Source organism: Columba livia, chromosome 2, assembly GCF_036013475.1.
Source record: "Columba livia isolate bColLiv1 breed racing homer chromosome 2, bColLiv1.pat.W.v2, whole genome shotgun sequence".
Classification (NCBI taxonomy): domain Eukaryota; kingdom Metazoa; phylum Chordata; class Aves; order Columbiformes; family Columbidae; genus Columba; species Columba livia.
The window spans coordinates 21,542,151-21,566,456 of NC_088603.1; the positions used below are offsets into that span (position 1 = coordinate 21,542,151).

Sequence of the window (24,306 nt, forward strand, 5' to 3'; positions counted from 1 at the left end):
CTGTAACAGCTAGGGTTTGTCCTTAAAGTCTTATTGCAAAACATCCACCCATCAAATTAGTTTATAGCTAAGATGGCCAATACCCAGGTTTTATGATTAGCTGAGAGGCCAATATCCAGATTTTACAATTGCATAGATCAGTGAAATGATACAAAGTTACTTTATTACACAAGCTGTCTTAGGGGATAGGCATGTGCTAGCAGGCATATTTCATCTTGTTTTGGCTGGTAACACCTGGGCTTTACCCTTTCAAAATGAATGCATATTTCTTCTTACCTGATTAGTAAATAGTACCACTTTGAGAACGCTGCTATCTGCCATGGAGTAATGAAACTGAAAATGGCAATTCTTGCTGGAACAATGACACATGGAGCTGTTAAGATAAGCACTTTTATATAATGCATTGTCATTAGCTTCTAACCACTCAAAATGGCCTGGGAAAAACAAAAAAAAAAAGTGCATTTTTTTAACAAAACATATTTTTCTTGGTCTTTGGAAATAAGGATTGTTTCCCTGTATATTAAACCATAGACCAAACCAAACAATGGAATATGATTGTCATGCTGATTATGATACTTTCATGTCATCTAAGTGTTTTTGATTAAAAAGATAGCTATATATCTTCATTTGACTCACAGATAATCCCAGCAACCAAGAATTACATCATTTGACAATATCTTGAAGTTACCTTTGCAGCTTAAAAGCTGTAAGCAGTCCCACATTCAGGTCAGCCTCCTTACATTTACAACCATTGAAGACTTAATTGAAAATATATTTGGAAACTGGATTTTATTTTTCCACTATGGTTTCCATTTTTATAGTAATACTTCTGTAGACTTTACAAAGACGAAAAAAAAAAAAAAAAAAAGGGGGGGGAAGTATTCCACCTTACTGCTACAGGAGGTAGTAGCATCTCTACCATGTAATCAAGGTCTCTACTTCTCAGCCAGAATTTCTGCAAGAAAATGTTGGAAACATATTGTCTTCCCATCTGAAGCAGAAAAGCAATTTGTGCTCTTCTTGACCTACTGCCCCTTGCAAAGCATTCTTATAGAGATCTATAAGAGTACTCCATCTCCTCAACAGTGTCTTTTATTTGTTGGAAATAAAAAGGTTAAATACTTTTTATCAAATATATCAGGTCTTCTCCTTGTCACAGAATATTTTTCTGCCTTCTGAAGCACCTATTAAAGTAATAAACAGGGACTGATTAAAGGTCTTAAGTCCACTTTTCTGTGTTCATGCCTCTAAATACGACTTATCTCAACTGCAGATGTAACACAGTTTACTTCAAGCTGAAGGGAGATAGAGTCATTTCACAGGAAAAGTGTTTAATTTTTATAAGAGACCACATTGTTTTCCTTTTGTTGCTATTTTACTCTTTGTGTGTACACTGAAATACACAGCTGCAATTTCATTGGAATTAGGTTTGCAATTTCATATTACAGCAGCTAACCTTGATATAAGGAAATATTTCAGGTTTAACCCAGCATTATGTTTGCAAAGGTCAACAAATCTTCTATGCTTCTATTGCTGCTGTCTTCTGCATCAGAGAAATATTCACCAACATTAGAATTGACACTATCAATTCTTTGTCTACCTTCAGAATTCTCCGATGTCATTATAAAACCAAACAATTTTATTTTCTGAGCCTAATGATAATTAAAATTATTTGTTCTCTTTCAATTTAAGTTCCCGAATTTTTAAAAACAGACCAAAGTGAAGCTGGCAAGATTTTTAGATATGAAAGCAAGTGAACAGCACTAGAGAAACAGAAGTTCTATGAAACATCCAGAATGATCATGTGTCCACAAGGGATACTGACTGTTCTTTAGGGCATGCATTTTGCACAAGTATTGTGAATGCTTCTGAAACAAATTGAAGCCCACTTTCACAAATGAAGACTCCAGGAACTTCTGTCCTGGAAATACAGGTTTTCTATTATTATTTTCTCCCCTCTTCTCTATAGCCTGTAAAAGTAGAACTGACAGTTTAACTGGACAGGCAATAAACTATACTAAAGTATTTATTTGTTTTCACTTTTCCAAGGAATATTTTTTTTTAATTACCTTTAGCCGACAGCTATTGAGTAGATTTCTAAATATTAACGATATTAGGAAGGCTTCTCTTTCATTTCTTACAAACTTTGCTCTTCTCTAAGGTTTGAATTTCCCTTAGTGCAATACACTGCATAACATATTACTGTGCTTATACTCTGACCTTCTTTATATCTTGTTCTCTTGAATTTTCATGACTTTCTGTTTCTGAAGTGCCAAACTTCACCATGTTTTTAGAAGTAGAATAGGAATCCTAGAAAAATCACTTCATTCCTGCCAATGTGGTAGTAGGGCTATTGAGTCATGGAGATGTGTGTGTTTCTGGTGAGAGATGATGGGATCCTTGCCAGGATAAAGAATGCAGCCTTTAATATCTTTCCATAAAGCCTTTTATTTTCCCCACATGGCTGCTTAATCAGGTGCTAAATAGACAGTCTTGTTTCTTTCAGTTTTGAAGAAAAATTTCATCTGCGATAAGCAAAATCTTGGAGTTTTGCAGAAGGGTCAGCTCCTGACTGCAATGGAGCCCAACTAGAAGCAGAGCTTCCAACTTACTGTTGAGGTGGCCCAGTGCCTTCTTAGAAATGAGATGGGTCAGTGAACCTGCCTGTATCCTGCTACACTAAAAACTCAAAGCCTATAAATCTTTAGCTGCTTGGCTCCATCTTAACCATTTTCTGACTCAATTATTTTGTGACTCCTTCTGCTTTAATCCCGGTTTGGTTTTTGTTTGTCTGTTGGGGGCAGAGGAGAGAGGTTGTTTGGTTTTGTCTGTTGTTGTTCCACAAACTGCAAATACTTTGAATCTATGCTACCAATTTTAGAGTAACAACTGAGCCTTCAGTTAGAACTAAGCCACAGGATGGGACCTCTCCTTTCCTAGAAAGTTCTCTTCTCCAGCAGAGAACTGTTCAGTCTCTGAAACAATCCCCTGCAACCTTCTCACTCAACCATTTTAAAGAAAGACGACATCTAATCTGAACTGCTATTGTTTCTACTCTGCAAAGATAAATTTTCATAAACTTGTAAGTCATAGATGAAATCTTGTACAAAAAGAAACAAAAGAGTAATGAAATAGTATCACATAATCTAATGGTTTGACTGTCTTTTCCATGTTTAAACTTGGAGATTTTTTTATCATCAGTTATCTGAAATGTAAGGTTAAAAGCCATAGCACTTCCTTTTGTTTCTTTTTCGATCTCCTAATCTTGATTTTTATCATGCAGATAATTAGTTTCATTAATTTCTTATTAAAGTGTTACACCAGATGTAGGAAACTAGATTAACCCAATGCAAGAAGAATGAACTATGGAAACCACATAGCATGCTGGAAATATAAATAAAGAAAACAAAACCAAAGTACTTTATGAACGGTATTACAGAGGAATACAAAACTTTTCTAAGAACTTTTGACACTGAATAAATTAAGAGTAAGAGTTATATAGAAATACTTATGATACAACACTGGAGAAAAGAAGCAATGAAAGAACAACGTCTGCCAAGGACATAATGTGTTTTATTACATTTAAGAATACCAAGAAAGGAGGATTATTCAAAGCCTGTAAGAAATCCTTTCTTTATAAATATAATTGTCTAGACCTCTGCTTTATAATTTAGTTTCTTACCTCTCTTCTATTTATAGTAGTGAAAGCTTTTATCAAAATCAGAAACTAAAGCTTAGTCAAGCTCTATTTGCATTGCAAGTTTGAGCCCTCAAGCATACCATTCCTTTAGTTTTCAGAATTTTACTTAGTATTCAACTCTTCATTTATGCCTCAACAAATCTCCATTAATAGAAATGCTGAATGTATTGAGAGATGAGCAATCATAGTTCAGATTTTTCAATACTTTCCAATATAAACGATGAATTAAATTCTGTGTGTTTTGACGCTGATTTCTTCTCAAATATTCTTTTTTCTTTTATGATATGGAAGTACAGGGAATGTCCACAAGCAGCTGTTTGTGCCATATGTTCAGCCTGCTCAGCTACCTGTGCATATTTATACAAGAATGCACAAGCACCTATACAACATGTATTTCAAAATTAGTTCTTTTTCAATAGACATTGCTTGTGACCTGGTCCTGTAAAAGCCACTTACAGAATTTCAGTATATTTTCTGTTAAGACAATATTGCCATACCTAGAAATTCATATCCATTACCAGCCCTTAAAGTATCATGTTAAGGTATGGCACTGATACTTTTCATTGAGGTGTTTAAAATAAAATCAACTGGAATGTGTCATTTTTGTTAGATAGCCCAATGGAAACTGAAAGGTACTGTGAATTTTTTTTTTCTTTAAGATGATAAAAAAAAAAAAAAAATGTATTTTACTGGTCTATATGCTCTCTGTTGTACATAGATGTTAACATTCAAAAATTCATCTTAGAGTGTATACACTCAAGCACTTTTGTTTGCTAATCCATTGCAATTTGACTTATAGTTACCGAACATGTTGAAATACATGCTTAAATTTACTTTAAATGTCTTTCTAAAGTGAAAAAAATATCTAAGCATTCACACTGCTACTATCAATGAGATGTACTCCATTTCTGTGGGCTCAGAGTTCAAGCAGTAATCTCAACATTATCAGTTGTTTAAAAGTACATCACAAATTATATCATTACAACTAGTGCTACTTAACCCCTTTGAAGGCAGCCTGTGTAGACAATCCAAAAGCTTAGCTGGCAAGGTGATTCCATTTCACATTATAACACTTAGACATTTATATCCATTAAGCTTTCAAAAACACATCCCATAAACCCGTAGGCAAGCAGTACACAGTGACTTCAAAAACAAGTGCTGTTCTTTACTTCTGAAAATTGCAACTGGATTAATTTTATTATTTTTAAGAGTAATAAACTATTTTGTATAACATTTTTTTCTCTACAAGTCCCCTAATTAAAGGTATAAAATGAAATTCCTGACTGTAGGCTTAAACACAGTAGTACTACACAAGTGAAACTGTCAAGTGTCAGAGCCAAAACGAAACAGAAAAAACACACACAGGTTGTGTGTGGTTTAGGTAGATTTAATTTCACTAAATTCTTACATAGATCTCATACAAAGAATTAACTGAAAATTAAATAAATTTTTAGCTTATATAGGAATTCTTACATTAAAATCTCCCATGTTTTACCAGCACATGTTCACACTGCCCTTATTAAATAGTCAAAGCAAAAGCTAATTTAAGTACAAAATACATCCAATTACTTTTCATGTTCTTGTTCTGTTTCTATGTTGGGTCACTGCCTCGTCCTAAAAGCACCACATTCTTCATGACAGCTAGTAATTGTGCATTAACTTACATTTCCCACCTTCAGTATTGTTGCTCCAATCTTTCAGGAAGGAACAGGAGGCAATCTTGTGTCTGGCTTGCAGTCGTGCCCACATAGCAGGTTCAGCTGCCTGATCTAATTGCCACGCGCACATGTCAAGCTCAAAATCAGAAGTCTGCAGAGCTAAAAGACAAACAATCACTTGACTTCTTAAGGAATCATTATTTATGAGACTACTTCTCATGAGAAACATGTGCTTATTAAACAACTTGACTACTCTTCTGCCTGTGGTTACTTCAAAAGAATTGTGTGTTATTGAGTGCTGTCTAGTGTTTCGGGCTGCCATCTTTAATAATACCATTTTAAAAAAAATCATTCCTTAAAGAGGGATGCTTCTTTCAGAGCAATGGACTGCTATTTATGTTAGCCAGACATTGCAATCTCTATGAATTAACTTCTTCAGAAAGAGTTGCCTGGCATTATAAAAAAAAAAAAAACGTCGTAACAAAAAAAACTTTTCTTGATGATAGCTACAGAAGAGTCACTTCTAACTGAGAGGTTAAACTCAGCAGCATCTCCATAATGCTTGCAACAGAATTCTTCTTTTTAGAACCAAGTTCCTGGCTATATCACCATATATTTTCAAGAACTTTTTAAGGGCAAATCGTGCCTGGCTAATCTCGTGGCCTCTACAATGGAGTGGCTGCATGAATGTACAAGGGAAAACCTATGGATGTCATCTACCTGGACTTCTAGACAACCTTTGATACAGTCCCCCACAACATTCTTACATCTAAATTGGAGTGGCATGAGTTTGATGGATGGACTGGGAGATGAAAAAGGAATTGACTGTTATGGCCATGTCCAAAGAGTTACAGTCAACAGCTCAATGCCCATTTAAAAAGCAGTAGCAAGTGGTATCCCGCAAGCATCCATATGAGGACCAACGCTATTAAGTATCTTCATTATGACATAGATAGTAGGATTGTGTGCACCCTCATCAAGTTTGCAGATGACACCAAGCTGAGTGATGCAACTGATTCACTTGAGGGAAGGGATGTAATGCAGAAGGACCTTCACAGGCTTCAGGAGTGACCCAATGAAGCTCAACAAGGCCAAACTCAAGATGTGGCACCTAGTTCAGGGCAATCACCACTATCAGTACAGACCGGGGGATTATTTGATCAAGAACAGCCCTGCAGAGGACTTGAGGATGCTGGTGGATGAAAACTTGGACGTGAGCTGGCAATCTGCACTTGCAGCCCAGAAAGCCAATCATATCCTGGGCTGCACAAAAAGCATGGCCAGCAGGTCCAAGGAGGTGATTCTTTCCCTCTGCTTTGCTCTCAGGAATACCCCACCTGCGGTATTGCATCCATCTCTGTGGTGTCTGGCATAAGTAAGACATGAACCTGTTTGAATGGGTCCAGAGGAGGGCCACAAAAATGTTCACAGGGCTGGAACACCTCTCCTATAAAAAAAGGCTGAGTTGGGGTTGTTCAGCACAGAGAATAGAAGGCTCTGAGAAGAACTTATTGTGGCCTTTCAGTATTGAAGGAGGCTTATAAGAAAGATGGAGCATGACCATTTACCAAGGGCTGTAGTGACAGGACAAGAGGCAATCGTTTTAAACAGAAAGAGACTAGATTTAGATTGGATATAAGGAAGAAATATTTTATTATTATAGTGGTGATACACTGGAACAGGTTGTCCAAAGAAGCTGTGTATGCCCCACCATCAGAAGCATTCAAGGCCAGGTCGGATGGGGCTTTGAGCAATCTATCCAGTGCAAGGCAACCCTGCCCATCTCAGGGGGACTGGACTGGGTGATCTGAACTGAAAGGTCCTTCCCAACCCAGACCATTCTGTGATTCCATAGTCTGTGAAGTTCAAGATGCCAGACTGTTACTGCAACATTTTTTGTAATTAATCATGGCTACAGAAGGACAATAATGATTTTAAGCAGAATTGTACCAATAGTGGAAGTTCTGTTTCTTAATACTATTGCAAAGGAAAGACAACCTTTCGGTTAAGACACACTTTTAAATAGAGGCCAGCGTATCTCAGAGAAAACATGGAAATTCCTGACTGTACAGAAGAAATAATTTTATGACAGTAGACATAAACATTACTGTCTACTGTATTTTAGAGTTGTGATATTCAGTACTGACATATCAGTGAAACATCCTGTCCAGCTGATGCTACAAACTTCTCATTTCTTCCTTGTTCCAGTGTTGCATGAACATCTACACTTTTTTCAAACTGTGTCTATTTAGTTAGAAGAACTTGTGGAAAACTTGTTTCCCATGGAAAATTCAAAATTCTAGAATGGTCTAGAAAGGATGGATTTTGTAAAATTTCAACATTTGAAAAAAAATTTCAAACTCAAAAGGAATCAGGCTCTTCTTTAAACACTTTTTAGTTATTGAAACTAAAGATTATAATCAATTCTGCATTTTTTTTAGATGTAGTTGTAAATATTTCTGAGGTGGGTTGGCTGTGTGTTTTAGCAACAATCTCAGTCTCTTGGGACAAAAATACTCATTTCCCAGCTCTTAATTCTGCAGCATGTCAGACAACAGTAAGACTAGTATTTTGGATTTTCTGGCTCCCATCCCTGTAGTAGCTCATTTGAAATACCCTGCATGTCATTCTGCACCTGTGATATGAAATATTACATCTTTGCATGATTAAAATTCACTAAGGAACTAAGTTTGAGATGTTTCCAGTTGAAGTATTCTTATTGGATTTTTGTCAAATTTCTGCATTGTAAGTTTATATATACACATATAATTATTTCAGTTTTCCAGGGCGGGGAAAAAATAAACAAAAACACACCCACCAAAAAAACCACAAAAACAACAACAACAAACCCACTAGCTTTGCAGAAAAGGTATTCCACTTCTCCATTTCAAGTGTCTAAAGGAAGACAAACACCTCATTCTCCCTTGTAGTATTACACTTGCATGCCCTGGGGTTCTTCGCTTTCACCCCTACGGCAAGATCTGAAAAACTACATTAATAAAGGAGTTCATCACATATATAATTCATCAGGAGTCAAGAGATTTCTGCCGGGCAATTACACACTTGGATAAGAGTATGAAGCCTTTGTACAGGAGATCTACTAAAGGTATAATTAAAAGGAAATATTGTATTACATATGTTTTAGCATATGTTTTAGGGCATAACTTCAATATTTTCTATTTGACACCTAATATATTTTTTTCTGCAGTACATACGTAATTGTATAATAAAAAGCTGTGGAGTGCTTGGGTGATAACTGGAATAATATGGTAGCTGTTGGGAAAACTATAATGACGACAGAGCCTTGTTTGTTTTTTTTAATTCATTAATCTTACTCTGTAGCTGAACTGGACAAGAGATAGAAGGTGAGCTGTTTGGAAGACAAGAGAGGGAGAAAAGGTAAGAAACAACTTAAAACTTAATGAAATTACATTTATATTTAGCCGTCAGAGTTTGTACCAAGAAACTCCTGGAAGCACAAATACTTAATCTATTTTACTCATGACACTAAAAGCACGGTCATAAAAATGAGTAAAAATGCACATGTCATTTCTTATGTGTGTTTACACTGGTATTGAAAATCATGAAGGGTACATCACAAATGCAAATTTTATCTATAAATTTCATGTAATTAAGGTGGTCTTGATTGAAAGTCTTTTTATCCAGACATTCCATAAGGACTAAAGAAAAAATTATTTCAAATTCAAGAAAACACTAATGTAACCTTTTGTTCTAGTTATTTGAAAATACTCAGTGGTAAAATTCTTCTTCCAGGGAGAAAATTAAGATCTTTTGGCCCTATTTTTGGCTGCTGTGAGCAATTCAGATGTCGCCTAATGAAGCTGAATTTTCCTGATAGGGAAGCAAAGGATAAGGGCTTTCAGAATGAACCTGAGGCGGTTAACACTGCAGCACCTCGATATGTATGCTGCTCTATATATTTCAACAGCTTAGATTTATATGTTCCGGTGAGTCCACCTTGTTTCTGTCTCAAGTTTTGATTTTTTCATTTCTTTGAGACAGTATTTCATCTCTACAGCTGATGTGGTTTTATATCTTTGTTTGCTTTAGAAGCACTTAGTTTATGCAAAAAGCACAAATATATTTGTACAGAGAAATTTATATCCTCCTGCAGGAGTTGGCTAAGAGATCACACATGTTGCCAGAATCCAGCAATGCTTTCTTTTCTATTTTAAATCTGCCCTTCCAACTTCTTTCTTTTCCTTGGAGGATTTCTGAAGATGAAAGGATCACACATCTGTCCTCTTTTGATTGTCAGTTTCAAATACATTTTTGCAAAGCAAGCACATCGTGAACCTTCCTGAGTTCGTAGACAAGTATCTCAGTTTTAAATTGACATTCCTGTTCATTTAAGGTAGTACTGCTAGAAAACCTTTACAAAAGAGAAAAGCAAGACAGGTCCTAGCATGAAAATATTTATATAACAAATACTTCTCCATTGTAAGAAAACTGAAACATGGAGAGACTTAAATGACCAAAACTTAAATGACCCGAAACTTTTGGTTGGAAGAGACCCTGAGGATCATCAATTCAAACCATAACCTAACTCTAGCACTAAACCATGTCCTAAGAACCTTGACTATACACCTTTTAAACATCTCCAGGGATGGTGATTCCACCATTTCCCTGAGCAGCCTGTTCCAATGCCTGACAACCCTCTCTGTGAAGAATTTTTTCCTAGTATCCAATCTAAACTCCCCCGGCACAACTTGAGGCCATTTCCTCTTGTCCTATCACTTGCTACTTGGCAAAAGAGACCAACACATTCCATGCTACAACCTCGTTTCAGGTAGTTGTAGACAGTGATAAGGTCTCCCCTCAGCCTCCTTTTCTTCAGGATAAACAGCCCCAACTTCCTCAAATGCTCCTAATCAGACTTGTGCTCCAGGCCCCCCACCAGCTTTGTTGCCCTCCTCTGCACTCGCTCTAGTGCCTCAATGTCTTTCTTGTAGTGAGTGGCACAACAGTGAACACAGGATTCAAGGTACAGCCTCACTAGTGGTGGGTACAGTGGCATGCTCACTTCCCTAGTCCTGCTGGCCACACTGTTCCTGATACAACCCAGGATGCTGTTGCCATTTTTGGCCACCTGGGCACTGCTGGCTCATGTTCAGCTGGCTGTTAAGCAATACCCCCGGGTCCCTCTCTGCCAGGCAGCTTTCCAGCCACTCTTCCCTGAGCCTGTTGTGCTGCCTGGGATTGTTGTGACCCAAGTGCAGGACCCAGCACCTGGCCTTGTTAAACCTCATGCCCAATGATCCGGCTGGTCCATATCCCTCTGTAGAGCCTTCCTACCCTCCAGCAGATTAACACTCTCGCCAAATTTGGTGTCATCTGCACTCAATCCATTCATCCAGACAATTTATAAAGAGAATAAACAGAACTGGCTCCAATACTGAGCCCTGGGGAACGCCACTCATGATAGGCTGCCAGCTGGATTTGGCTCCATTTACCACAACTCTTTGGGCCTTGCCATCCAGCCAGTTATTTATCCATTGAAGAATACACCCATTCAGGCCATGAGCTGACAGCTTCTCCAGGAGAATGCTGTGGGAAATGGTGCCAAAGGCTTTTCTGAAGTCTAAGTACACAACATCCACAGCTATTCACTCATCTGCTAGGTGGATCACCTTGTCATAGAAAGAGATCAGGTTGGTAAAACAGGACCTGCCTTTCAGAAACCCATGCTGACAGAGCCTGATCGCTTGGTTTTCTTGTATGTGTCATGTGATGTCACTCCAGATGACCTTCCATGACCTGCTCCATAACCTTGCCCAGCATCGAGGTTAGATTGACAGACCTGTAGTTCCCCAGATTCCCCTTCTGGTCCTTCTTATAGATGGGTGTCATGTTTGCCAACTTCCAGTAAACTGAGACCTCCCCAGTTAGCCAAAATTGCTGATAGATAATGGAAAGTGATTTAGTGATCAGCTAAACAGCTGGTAGCTCCTTCAGCACCCTTGGATGTATCTCATCTGGCCCCATAGACTTGTGGGTGTTCAAGTGGTATAGCAGGTATCTAAACATTTCCTTGGATTACTGGGGTTTCATTCTACTCACAATCCCTGTCTTCTGGCTCAGAGGGCTGGGTACCTGGAGCACAACTGGTCTGACTATTGAAGACTGAGGTGAAAGAAAACATTTAGTACCTCAGACTTCACCTTATCTCCTGTCACTATGTTTCCCCACACATCCATCAGGGGATGGAGAGTCTCTTTAGATTTCCCCAATATAGGTCACATTTGAAATAAATATGTATGCCTGCCTGAATTATTACACTAGGATCTGTATCTGATCTCTCATGGTGATCTGCCTATGGCTGCTCAGCACTCTAATATGTTAATAACCACGTACATCTATTTTCAATAGGCTTTCCTACTCGGAAATCTAGAGAGTTTTGTTTTAGACCACAATATAGAAAACCAATCACATAACCTAGCTTGGTCTACATCAAACACTGCATTCCATACCTTAGTCTCAATTTAAAGACAGAACTCTCAGTGCCTGTGCTATTCCTTTCCCATGAAAATACATTAGGTTGACAAGAGAAATAGCAAATACTTTGCTAAAGAATCCTGACATGCACAGACAGTCTGGCTGCAGAGCTGGCCAGCCTGACGTTACAGCTCTTGGATGCAGCAGAGTGGAATAAAATAGCCCGGTTACACAGCTGAGGATCACAACTTACACACATTTAAAAATACACCCAAGTGTCCTGGGAATCTCCCTAAAGTCAGCTCCAAGGCTTTTCCTGAGCTGGCTGAACACATCAATTTGTAGGCCAAAAAAGAGTGGATCTTTTCTGCCCATTGAGGCCTTAGTGCCCTCCTGGATACAGGAAGTTACGGTTGTACAGTACCAGATTTCTTAAGATATTTATTGTCATTCTTTGTAACTGTGTTTAGATATAATATGACAGATAATGGTTTAGAGGAATTAAAATAAGGCACACGAAAACACTTCTGGAGTTCAGAAAGCCTTTAAATACCAAAAGATTTTCTTTGCATTTTCTTTTCTCATCTAAGGGAAACACAAAGTAAAATGATCTGTCTCCTGAAAAACATATATTCTTACCACTTGCCAGAGAACATCCTTCACTGAAGGTGATATCATCAATGGCAACAGTTGCATCTTGTCTCTGGGTGCCCACCATCCCCCAAAATATAACCTGCAAACATTAACAGTAAATCAACAAGGAATTTCATTCACCATTGTCACAGATGAGAAAAACAAACAAACAAAACCAAACTCCAAGATAGGCCAGTCTAATCAATAGAGTTTCTATTAAAAACACATGAACTCAAATCATTCACTTATCAATTTTGGATGACCACCATCCTGGGTTTTTTTTCACATACCTGTGGCTTGTCAGATGATTAGACTGCATATTTGTGCTAACCCAAGAATTAAATTAACAGGAAAGATTAACAGGAAATATCTGAAAACCACAATAAAATGCATTAAAATCTAAGCAAGGATCATGACAGTTAAGAAATGGAAAGTATTTTGTGTTTTATCAAGCCATTATTCCACCAGAGACTGGAAACGTGAACCTTTTCAGTTGTTTTCAGAATTTGTCAGCGACCTAGAGTCAAATATATGAGGTTCAACAAGGCCAAGTGCCAGGTGCTGCACTTGGGTCACAACAATCCCAGGCAGCACTACAGGCTCAGGGAAGAGTTGCTGAAAAGCTGACTGATTAAAAAGGATCTGTGGGTGTTTGTCAACAGCCAGCTGAACATGAGTCAGCAGTGTGTCCAGGTGGCCAAAAAGGGCAACAGCATCCTGGGTTGTATCAGGAACAGTGTGGCCAGCAGGACTAGGGAAGTGGGCGTGCCACTGTATTCACCACTGGTGGAGCAGAAGTCTGATGAGGAGCAGTTGAGGGAACTTGGGTTGTTTAGCATGGAGAAGAGGAATCTGAGGGGAGACCTTATCACTTATGAAGGATGACAAAGTAAATCTAGAATTAAACCCTTTTGGTACAATCCTGCATTGCTATACACACACTCATATCAGGTAGAGTTACATTATTGACAAGTAACAACATTGGTACCCATGTTGAGTTAGGTACAGGCATTTTGTAACATACATTCTCAGTCAGGGTTGAGCAGGCAAGCATTACTTCAAAAACCAAGGTCTTGTTGGATGCTTTAGCACAGTGTTACCTCTGCAAGTCAAGTAATTATGTTACTCATATGGTTTACTGGAATGAGGTTGTGCTCTCATGCCTTCAGGGTTGTATGCTAACCAGCTCTTCACTGTAACTACTGTCTGAGGAAATGACTCTGATTTTCTTCTCTGCTCCCCACATTCCCTCTAGTATTATGCATAATAATGAGTATAGATCATCCACGATATTGTAACCCTAAGTTGCATCTACTCTACTAATGTTTTGTGTAAATGCACATGTAAAAATATTTAAATAACTTATGAGACTTACATTGGTTTTCAGCAGCTTTGAGCAAAATAAAACCATGTGCATGTGTTCTGTTACAAAGGCACAAAGCTCCACTGAATAGTTAAGTATTTATCACCTGAAGTACCCCTACAGGATAGTATCTCATAGTATACAATGGTATTTCCTATATAAATTAAGCCTTAAGTTTATCTGTACAGTTAGATTGAGGCTAAGGGAATACTGTAGCTATGGACAGGAATACTGTATCTATGGGCAGGAAGATTTATGATGCATTGAGATGGACTGTTTTATTTAAGGAACATACACAGTATTAGTAAGATTTGTCATTAGTTATCACACCACCAAGAGATAAGAAAAAGCAATATTTGTTAATGACAACCATGAACTTCCAAATGGGTTCTCTCTCTTTTACTTCATGGTAACACTTTCCATTTACAAAATATTTCATTTTGACTTATTAAAAAAAACCCAGAACTTATAAACCATTTAACAGATGCAATTTAGAGTCACGTCAATTTACCAACCTCATACTTTTCAGTGGTATTGATCATGATGGTGTTTGCTTTCCACTGATTCCACAATTCTCCCGAATCTTGCCAGATGTTAGTAATTGTATCTTCAGAGTGCTTTCGAAGCCCCACTATCAATGTTCCACTCCTTTGACTGATCCAATAATGAAATGTAATCTAGGACAACAAAAAGATCTGATTATTGCAGAGAATTACTGTGGCAAAAAATAAAACAGGACTGTGCATCAAAATACCTGACAAATGTGTTCATCGTCAGTTGGAAGGAAAACATTGGTCCTTAAAGTTGCAGAAGAGTCTTGCATTTTAGAAGACAATGAGAGGAAATAAGCTATGAAAGGGAATAAAAAAATAAATCTTAGAAGCTTGGAGAAAAGTTATGTAAAATACAATAATAAAACAAGAAAGAGGCACATAAACAGGTATGAATTAATAACTAAAAAGTCAACAAGAAATCTTTCCCCAGAAAAGATTCATATCACACTTGTAGCCATTGTGTGCCAAGCTTTCATTCTTGTTAAATATTGACATACATTCCCACTGAAATTTCAAGCAGGGTTCCAAAATCTTTCATGTGCTGATGGCTTGAATATTCAGTAAGTGCAGAATTGTGGGACAAATATAAGACTAATTCAGTAAGTTGATCAAACAGCTTAAACCCCAGTTACGGAATAGATTGCGTATTTCATGCCTAAACAGCTAACTATTGTGAGCAACAATACAGATTTATTGCAACAGTTCAGTTCTTTAAGGCGGTGATGGAAGATAGGAAAGGAACTTGTGGTGTTCCTCTGTTCCATAGACATGGGTCTGTTTTTCAGCTGCTCAGAAATTTGCCTAAATTGCAGAGGGGAGGTTGTGCTATTCCTGTGCACATTCCCAGTATGAAAGGCTGCCCTCTGCATCTCCCACTACCATTGAAGTTACCATATCTTTCCATTTATAAAACAAGTCCAAATTAAAGTTTTGCTTTACTCGAAAGTGTAACAGGTCCACAAGAGTCAGTGAAATATTGCTGTTGCTATGCCTTTTAGCTGATTATGTTTCTTCCTGACAATGTTGTTTCATGTCGTCTAAATGATGCAGAGCAACCATGCTGGTTTAGGACACCAAATACTGCTAGTCAAAATTTGGCTCTTCCTGAACATGGAGATTTCAGAGATGTTATATGTTAAAAGATGCAATGGGAGGAATTTTTTTTAAGTCATCTTTTTTCTCTCTTCCTTCCCAAACTCCAGGCAATGTCAGGTAAACTGTTGCCCCCAACATTAACATGTAAATGAAAGGTAAAAGATGAAAAAAGGAGGAAAAAACAACCAGCCAACCAACCACCACAAGTAGGACTGAGGGGGAGAAAAAAAAAAAATCCTAAAAAATAAAGATTTCTACAGAAACCAAGTATCAGACGATATGTAGGAACATCCAAGTACTTCATTTATAAAACTCCTCACTTTGACCTCCCATCCTTGTGTTCAAACGGAAAGTCACAGACAAAGGACCGTAAGACCAGCTCAATGTGGAGCCAGCTAAGCAATCCCCCACAGAGCAGTGCTTTGCAGCCTGCTACCAAAGCAGCAGCCATGCTGCCCCCCAAGATTTTAGGCCTTTCATGACTGCTCAGGCAGCACTTTCAGAGCCTACCAGCTACAAGGATATCCTTTCCACCCACAACAGACAGCTTACGCCTCAGCAGAGCTCTGTCCCCGAGTCCACTGGTTTTTAATTTCCATTAAATTTTGAACATTTTTGTTTTGGTTCCCTAAAGATAAATTTATCTAAAACTCATAAACAAGGTCAGATTTTACCTGTCACAGGAATTTCAAGTCTTACACAGATGGTGCAGAAACGGTAATGTTAAGGAATACTTTGAACACTGATTTTACATTACAGTTCTACACAGATAACAGGTTTTAATTGCTAAAAAAAAAAAAAAAAGAGTTTAATTTGTTTTAGTGGTTGCCACTAGTCTATTCAGCTATATTTTCAATTAAAATAAGAACCATGAGAAGAGGCAGAATTAAACAAAACCTGTTATGTTCTAGTAAATGATTACCTAAATCTTCAAAGAAGTAACATCTACCAAGTGATCTTTGCTCTTCTGCTAACATGAGTGCAATTACTTATCCTGATGGCAGGAACTCTTCCCTTTAATACTCTGCCATAGAACATTCTCCTCTCAATTGTCACCATGTAATATAATATCTGGTCTTTAAACAGGAACTGATTACATAGTCTGTTGAGTCACTAGCAGTGGGAAAACCTGAATAGCTGCCACAGGGACACAAATATTTCCTGGGTGATTAGAACCAGCATTCATAAAATGAAAGTATAGTTTAGCCATTCTCCAGGTAGAAAATGGAAATAACCAGATACACTTTACTCTCTTTAACCATTCAGTTCACAGATCTGAATACACAGCCTCTCAGCAAGCTGAATAGATGCAAGTATTCAAGCTTTATGTTATCTGATCAAAATAAATTTGATTAATATAGTTACCATACAATTCAGACCTGGCATACACAATGATGACTGAGCACCCAAAACAAGTCAATGAAAACATACAGGTGACTGAACAGTTTGTCTCCTCTGCAACAAGCACTTGAAGTAGACGATTCTCAGTCTTTTGTTGGCTTTTGGGTGCTGCATAAGAAAATTTCTTCTCCCACCACCAGTTCTTTGTAAGATAAGAGTAACTTTTTTATTGGATATAGGCAATAATATCTTTCATGTCTTTGCTACATCCTGATGTGATATATACCACCAAGCAAGCACAAAAACTAGAAACTCCAACTAGACTAAGACTGTTGCCTAGTTAATTAACTAAGATTCTAACCAAGAGTTCAGTATATTTTTATTTCCAAAGTAGTTGTCTTTTACATGCTTTTCAGTGAGAAGACCTGCTTTTATTTTGAAGTGTTTTACAACTTATGTATTAGAAATAAATTTATGAAAAGGTTTGGTTGTTACTCATGTTTTTCTGCTAATGTCAGTTTAAGTCTCTTTAAAAAGAGCCTTGTTTTTCAGAAGCATAGTACACTGTACTGGTTTTGGCTGGGATAGAGTTAAATTTAATCATAGTAACTTGTATCATGACATATTTTGGATTTGCGTTGAAAACAGTGTTGATAACACACTGATGTTTTAGTTACTGCTGAGCAGTGCTTACACAGAGTCAAGGCCTTTTCAGCTTCTCACACCACTCAACCATCAAATAGGCCGGGGGTTCCCAAAAAGTGTGGGGCATGAAGGGTTTGAGATAGAGGGTAATAGAAAAGATTTGTATCTGTTAACAATTGTGGGTCATGATATGGATTCATCTCTTGTCAATATTAGTTTTTCTGATCCATGCCATGCTCTTATGTTGCTGTACATGTTAAAGATTGGTGTTGGTTTTTGCAGGATGTGCTTGTATGATACACATAAGCAAAGAATGAAGTGTTAGAAGAACACTGCATGGGTAAAGCATCCTAACTACAGAGCATCATGAATGTTAGCTGTGGACTGAGAACTTGCAGGGACATGTAGAGGGGGTTTGTTTGTTGACAGTTTTTCTATTAATTTTTTTTAAAGTTCTGTGATATTTTCATTTTACAAATTTCTAAGCAAGTTTTATATTGATTCACCTTTAAACTACCAATTGGCATTAATCATTACATGGAACTTCTATCTGTTTGGTACCTTACACAATATGTAGGAGATGCCACTTGCTCAGAACAGTGCAGATTTCCACACCCCCAGATAATCACAGCTCAGGAATAAAGTGAAAAACACCTAGGCTAATCAGTCTTAGAACAACACTTCCGTCCCACATAAGATCATACATTTCTATACTCCCCAACACCGCATGCCTGCCTTCAGGTGCTTTCTGTAAGGACTGCTCAGGCATAGGAGAGGTGAGAGGGTGTGGGTGAAGAAAAGGGAAAGAGAATAACTGAAAATGTGGTGAAGATAATTGAACACTTTAGAGTGATCACTTCAACCAGGTCACATCTTGGCTGACAGATTCAAGATCCCTATCAAGTTCTTTCCCTCCTTCCTTGATTTCTTGCAAACAAGCTTTCTAACGGCTTTAGAAAGCAGAAGGTTTACTGCAGCTAAAGAAGTTGGCTAAAAAGTTATGAAGAAAATCACGTATTAAAGGAGGAAGAAGCCAGGTTTTGGAAAGCAGGATTAACTTGGCAATTGGACAAGCAAAAGGAACACACTTTGTCTGAGGACAGGGACGATTAATTACTTAGCTGAGGGACAGTCTTGATACAAAGTGGAATTTTAATAAGATTTAGAGAGGAGCTGGCTCAGACTATCAAAGCTCTTCCCTGTCCCCATATCCAAAGTCACCTTCTCCAAATATTTGAAGTGGTAATATTAGCCAGTGGTAATAGATGTGCACAGTCTGAGCACTCACCAATCCAAGAAGAGATCAAAATACATATCAAAATGTGGGAATCAATACTTATTTCCGAACTTTGCAACCATCAAGACTGAAATTGTCACCTAATATATCCAAATCAGGTAAAAGTCACTTGGGTAGATGAACTCGATCCTTGATGACTGATGCCATGATAACAAGAATTGCTTTCTGGAATACAGTCTTTATTTCTGGAATTCTGAGTTATTGTTATTACCATTACCTAAAATCCTGGACACAAGCATTCAAAAAACATGTGGCAAAATCCAATTGAACTCTGAGGAATATAGTAAAATTCAGCAAATAAAACTGAGACCTACATAACTTGTAAGGGGCTATGGTTCCTTCAAAGAACGTGAGAATTCTTACCACTGTCATTCCCATTGTGGTCAGAGTATGGTGGTCCCATGCCAGATCGACCATTTCTTCTTATCCACCCAGGCTGCAAATTCAATTCATTAAGAGCTTCGCATAGATCAGTTTCAAAATCACACTTTTCACAGGAGGAACCTGAATTAAACAAGCAACAAAATAAACCTCAAAAAAAGAAGCAAAGGGATATATTGTTACCATTGCTTGCTATTTAATTAACCACAGAAACACTCCAAATGGACTTCTAGAAAAAGCAAAAAACAACAGAATTGTTAAGGTACAAAGAGAAACAGGGCAGTGGAACACAAACAAGAGAGAATGAATGTTTGGGAGAACACCAAACAAACAACAAAAACAAACAAACAAAAAAACCCACACAAAACAAACCACCACACACACCAACCACCAAGCCCTCCTCCCAACAAGCCAAACACCCAAAAAGTCCACTTATATAACTAATAACATATATCTTTTTCTTCACAAATATTTTTGTAGCTACCTATTTGTAGGAAACTGACCAAGATAGCAGAGTTTCTATGCAGAGGCTGTTCTTGGAATTTAGTGCAGCTATCAGTTGGAGAATTTCAGTATATCCTTTGTTTATCCAGGGTTCTTGCACAGAAAAACAAGGACTTAAAAACAGGAAATAACCAGATATGAAAAATGTTTCATTTCACTACTGTTCATTTCTCTATTTTGCAACGTGCATTTTTCAGGAAGTTAGAATATAATCCCAGTCTTAGAAATTCCCCAGGATCTAATAACAGAAAGGTGAGGCTGTCATCATGTGACATACTCCAAAGTTTAACAGTTCTGTCTTTACTAAACTGCTGCATTAAAGCAGAATCCACACTGTTCAGGAAAGAGCTGAAAAAAAGTCCTCAGAATGACAGAGCCCACCCATTTGTCTTTCCTCTGACCTTTTTTCTTCCATTGCACAAAGCAACATGGTCTGGAAGGATGGTTTCTCCCCCTTCTGCATCCCCTGTAGGGGAGCATGGGTTAGAAAAGGAAGGCAGAACATGTCTTTCTGGCACGAGACCCAGTTTGGTGTACCACTCATTCAGGGAATTTGAGGTAGGTATGCGACCAGATAAACAATTGCTTACTGGAGGGAGGGACATGTTCATTTCTGCTCTGCTGTCAGACAGCCCTTCTTCCATTGCATCAAAGCTGAATGAAAGAGCTTGCATGTGCCTGACAGGCTAGACAGACACATTCCTTGAACCACTTATTTTGATGGTGAAAGGACTCAAATAAATAAATAAATAAATAAAAATAAAAAAACTGCTCAGATGCATCTGCAAAGAGCAAGCCTATTACAACTTCACCCAAAGCAGAAGGGCAGATACATGGGACTGTGCGCAGATTTAATACACTGTGCAGAATCCTTAAGTTCACCTGAGTTTTCTCTTACACAGCAGAGGAGGGTAGGTTAAGATTTCACCTTCTAATCAGGATTCTAGTTAGATATGAGAGCTACAATGCCTTCACAGTTCCTCTCAAATTGATGCTCACTCCAGCCCCCTGTTAATATAGAATAGACCAAGAGTATTATCACAGTTCACTAATCATTTTCAATGAAGTTGCAACTTCAGCATTTATAGTCACACTATGATGTCCAATTTCATGGCCTTCATATTCACATCAACTTACTGCAAGTTAATTATAAAGTGAGAGAAGGGAAAATAGATATAGTTCACACAAGCATTCCAGACTCAAGTTAATGTGAAGATTGGCTGATTCATCAACCAACTTTTTATTGCTTCTTTTATTCCTTAGCTCTTTAGATGGCTGAAAAGCATGTCAGTGGTTCATCATAAAGCACAAACCCCGATGAGGCATATCTGCTTCGTAAGACATTAAATGCACTAAATCACATTCAATATTTCCTTAGGAATTTTGTGATAGATTAAAAAAAAAATAAAAACAACAAAAAACAAAACAAACAAAACCACAGTAAAATATGAAATAGCAAGAACAGAATCTTTTTAAATTGAAAAAAATTCCTTGATCATTCATTATTATTTTCCAAGGGAATATTAATTTTCACAGAAAATAGAACTTGAAAGCAAACCACTATAAATTTGCCGGAAGATAAATTTACAAGGATAAAGTCACTGCTTAGAGAGGAAAAGGCCAAAAGGAAGAAACACGTGGGATGTTCTAGATTTTTTTTTTTGCATTCCCTGTGAACAAAACAAATATTTTAAATAACCTCTAAGGAAAAATTCCAAGTCTCACAGAAACAGACTACAGTTTAAGGGCCTATTTCAATTGCATGTGTGCATAAAATTTCAGTTTGGGATATTCTGGGAGCAAAGTATTTTTAAGAGTAGATAGCTATTATTCATCCCCTAGTGAATATTTTTCAATAGTAGTTCAGAGTTTAAAAAATGACTGTAGAGTTTATTCTGCTCCTCTTCTAATGCTGTAGCAAAGCACAAACCAACCACATATGAAATACAGAATGAAGATAAAAACACATCATCTGAAATTACAATTCTCATATTTTCAGTGCAGAAACATCCTTAAACTTCCCTAAATCCCCCAAAACACTAGGAATCTGTTGTGAACATGAGATTAGAGGGCTGAAACCTAAGCAGAAAAATAATTTTGCAATAATCTCAATAAATGTCCATAAAAATTAATGGCAGAATGCATCTCTTGCTGCATATTCTGCAATCATAACAGAAAATGTTTCCTAGATGAAATGCTCTTTTCTAGATAAACCAAGAACAATGAAGGATTTCAAGGCTATGCAGTGAATCACAGTATAATCATCATTTGTGCAAGTGATAAAAAAATATGCCAACCTGAAATGGGTTAGTCACACATCAGCTGATTCAACAGGCATCATTTCCAGCCATTGGCATTTCATGTATTTTCATACAGTTCAAAAAAGTTTAAAAAAAAAAAAAAATATTGGCATTCAATAAACTCTTAACAATTGTCTTATTTGCAAAGGAACAAACCCTGTGTATTCTAGAGTTGATTCTGGGCAGTTCCAAGAGCGTATCTTCATCATATTTGGGCAAAACAGGAAGTCAATATGACAAAAGAAAAAGCTCAGGTATCTGGGCACACAATTGTAATTTGAGGAATCTGGATTTAAGTAGCTGTTCTAAGACTTCAGCTGCACTAAATGATTGTTGACATGCTCTAATTAACACTTTTCAGTCTGCACAGAAACACACAGGCTCACCTAAAGACAATCTAAATTGAAAGCTAAACCTCAAAAAGCCAACAACTATGGTAGCTTCCTTTATTGCACAGTAAGTGGAAGAGCTTGGACAGTCTCTTAGCTAAAATTAGAATTTTTGATAAATCCAAGCTCTTCTTTGTATTCCAGAGCAAAGTTCCTCAAAGAGCAGGACTATCGCATGCATCACGTGAAATAATTCGCAGCAGGATTTTCTGTTACAGTATCCTGGGAGTAGATTTCTGGTGCAAATTTACCCAGACTGTAGCAGTTAAAATTCACTGTCACTTCTTAGATCTTTCTTTTAAGGAAAACAACAGCAACTGCAGTCATAGCCTCTGAATGTGTCAAAGATTAAGCTAGGACTATCTGTTCACGAATTAAAGCAAGTTTTCTACTTTGTCCAGACCGAAAAAAACAAACAAACCCAACCAAAACTGTTGTTTATACTTTGGCATAGGTATTTCAAATGAAATCTGAATTTCATCACACAATTTTACCACGAATTAAAGAAAAAAAAATAATTATAATGCCTGTTAAATTTCCATTGAATTTATATGTATGTGGAAATAGTCGCCTTGCTACATAATATCCATATTAAGATTTATGAAAGAGTTGCACTGTATAGAAGTCAAAAATTAAGTGGAAAAAACAAAATTGAAGCAGGAAGAAATGTCTTAGAAAATCAAATTAAGAAAAGGGTGGGGAACACCCTGAAAAACAACACCCTGAATATTTTTAAACATTAAAAAAAAAATCCCTCCCTAGTTCGCCCTGTTGTCGTGTTCAGATATTGAATCATATCCCACTTGTGATAAAGCCCACTGAGACTTACCTTGTTTCTTTTCACTGCTGTTTCCATGCTGGTTGGTGAAAATGCACAGTTCCCCAGAGAAAGCAGCAGAGCCATCAGTATGTTGGCACTCACTTCCTGTAGGTAACTGAGTATCTACCAGAGCAAAACAGGACAACACACAGAAGAATATGAATCTCTTCATGGGCTATGCTACTATCCAAGCTTTTGCTTGGAAAAGAGCTACTTTAATCATCTAACATTGGTCGTGAAGTGTCTTTGAAAAAGTTGTATTCACAAACATCCTCCAAAAGATATTTTTAGAACCTCACTTTCCAAATCTGCAGCTTAAGGGAAATGTGGCTTCTGCAAAGCTGTGCCTTTCAACCTGATGTGTCTTTGGATAATATTTAACGTAATTATAACATTGTTTTATGACTAAAAAAAAAACGGTGCACAATATGCAAGTCAAGTGTATATCATTAACTTGCTGATTTGATTTATTGCCTGAAAGTTTACAAATACATTAGATAAGAAAACCTGACAACAAGGCAGAATTACGAAGTGATCAAGATTCATAAAGGTCTCTCTTTTTTCAGTGGGAGTTGGCAAATGCTTACAAAACTTACGAAGTTTGTGCATCAAATCTAGAAAACACTGATTTTGTATCCAAGGGATTGTGACTGATCTAGATCTACAGAATGAATTAGATTTTTCAGACTATAGACATATGATGCCAGTAGTTGAAAGTGGTACCTATTTATTCTTGACTAGGGCTACAATTGTAGATAATGATAAGATTATTTTAGAGTATCTGTTAGTTAATGGAATCATATCTGCAACCACAATTTGCATAAATGAACTGACTATTAACAAAAACTTCCCAAGTTACTATATTCCTGTATTTTCTGGAAAAATCATATTTTGTATTATGCTACCAGTATTTCTAAAGCTTAGGGAAAAAAATAGAGATACTTAGGATCTTGTATCTGAATTTTTATGAACAGTGAACAATATGACCATATAAACAAGCACAGCCAGAATTCATCAAAAATAATAATAATTAGCACTGCAAGAATCCACCTTTAGAGGAAACTACCATCAATACCAATCTCAAATATATTACCCTATCAACATATCCAGTCTCTGTCCAAAGTTATTTAGTAATTGATATAATCCTTCCCCCCCTATAATTTTCATAAT

At 37.2% G+C, this 24,306-nt stretch overlaps 1 protein-coding gene across 1 annotated transcript in view; it reads right to left on the bottom strand.

Annotated features, from left to right (window-relative positions):
• MALRD1 (MAM and LDL receptor class A domain containing 1) overlaps positions 1 to 23,308 on the bottom strand; it is a 255,324-nt gene extending 232,016 nt beyond the window's left edge. Inside the window, exons 1-7 of the mRNA XM_013370091.3 lie at positions 23,146 to 23,308; positions 19,106 to 19,246; positions 14,565 to 14,659; positions 14,326 to 14,487; positions 12,454 to 12,547; positions 5,374 to 5,517; positions 277 to 434 (exon numbers count right to left, since the gene is read on the bottom strand). Of these exons, the coding sequence (XP_013225545.2) occupies positions 277 to 434; positions 5,374 to 5,517; positions 12,454 to 12,547; positions 14,326 to 14,487; positions 14,565 to 14,659; positions 19,106 to 19,246; positions 23,146 to 23,308 (957 nt within the window). The remainder of the gene's footprint in view (positions 1 to 276; positions 435 to 5,373; positions 5,518 to 12,453; positions 12,548 to 14,325; positions 14,488 to 14,564; positions 14,660 to 19,105; positions 19,247 to 23,145) is intronic.
• Positions 23,309 to 24,306: the final 998 nt, after the last annotated feature.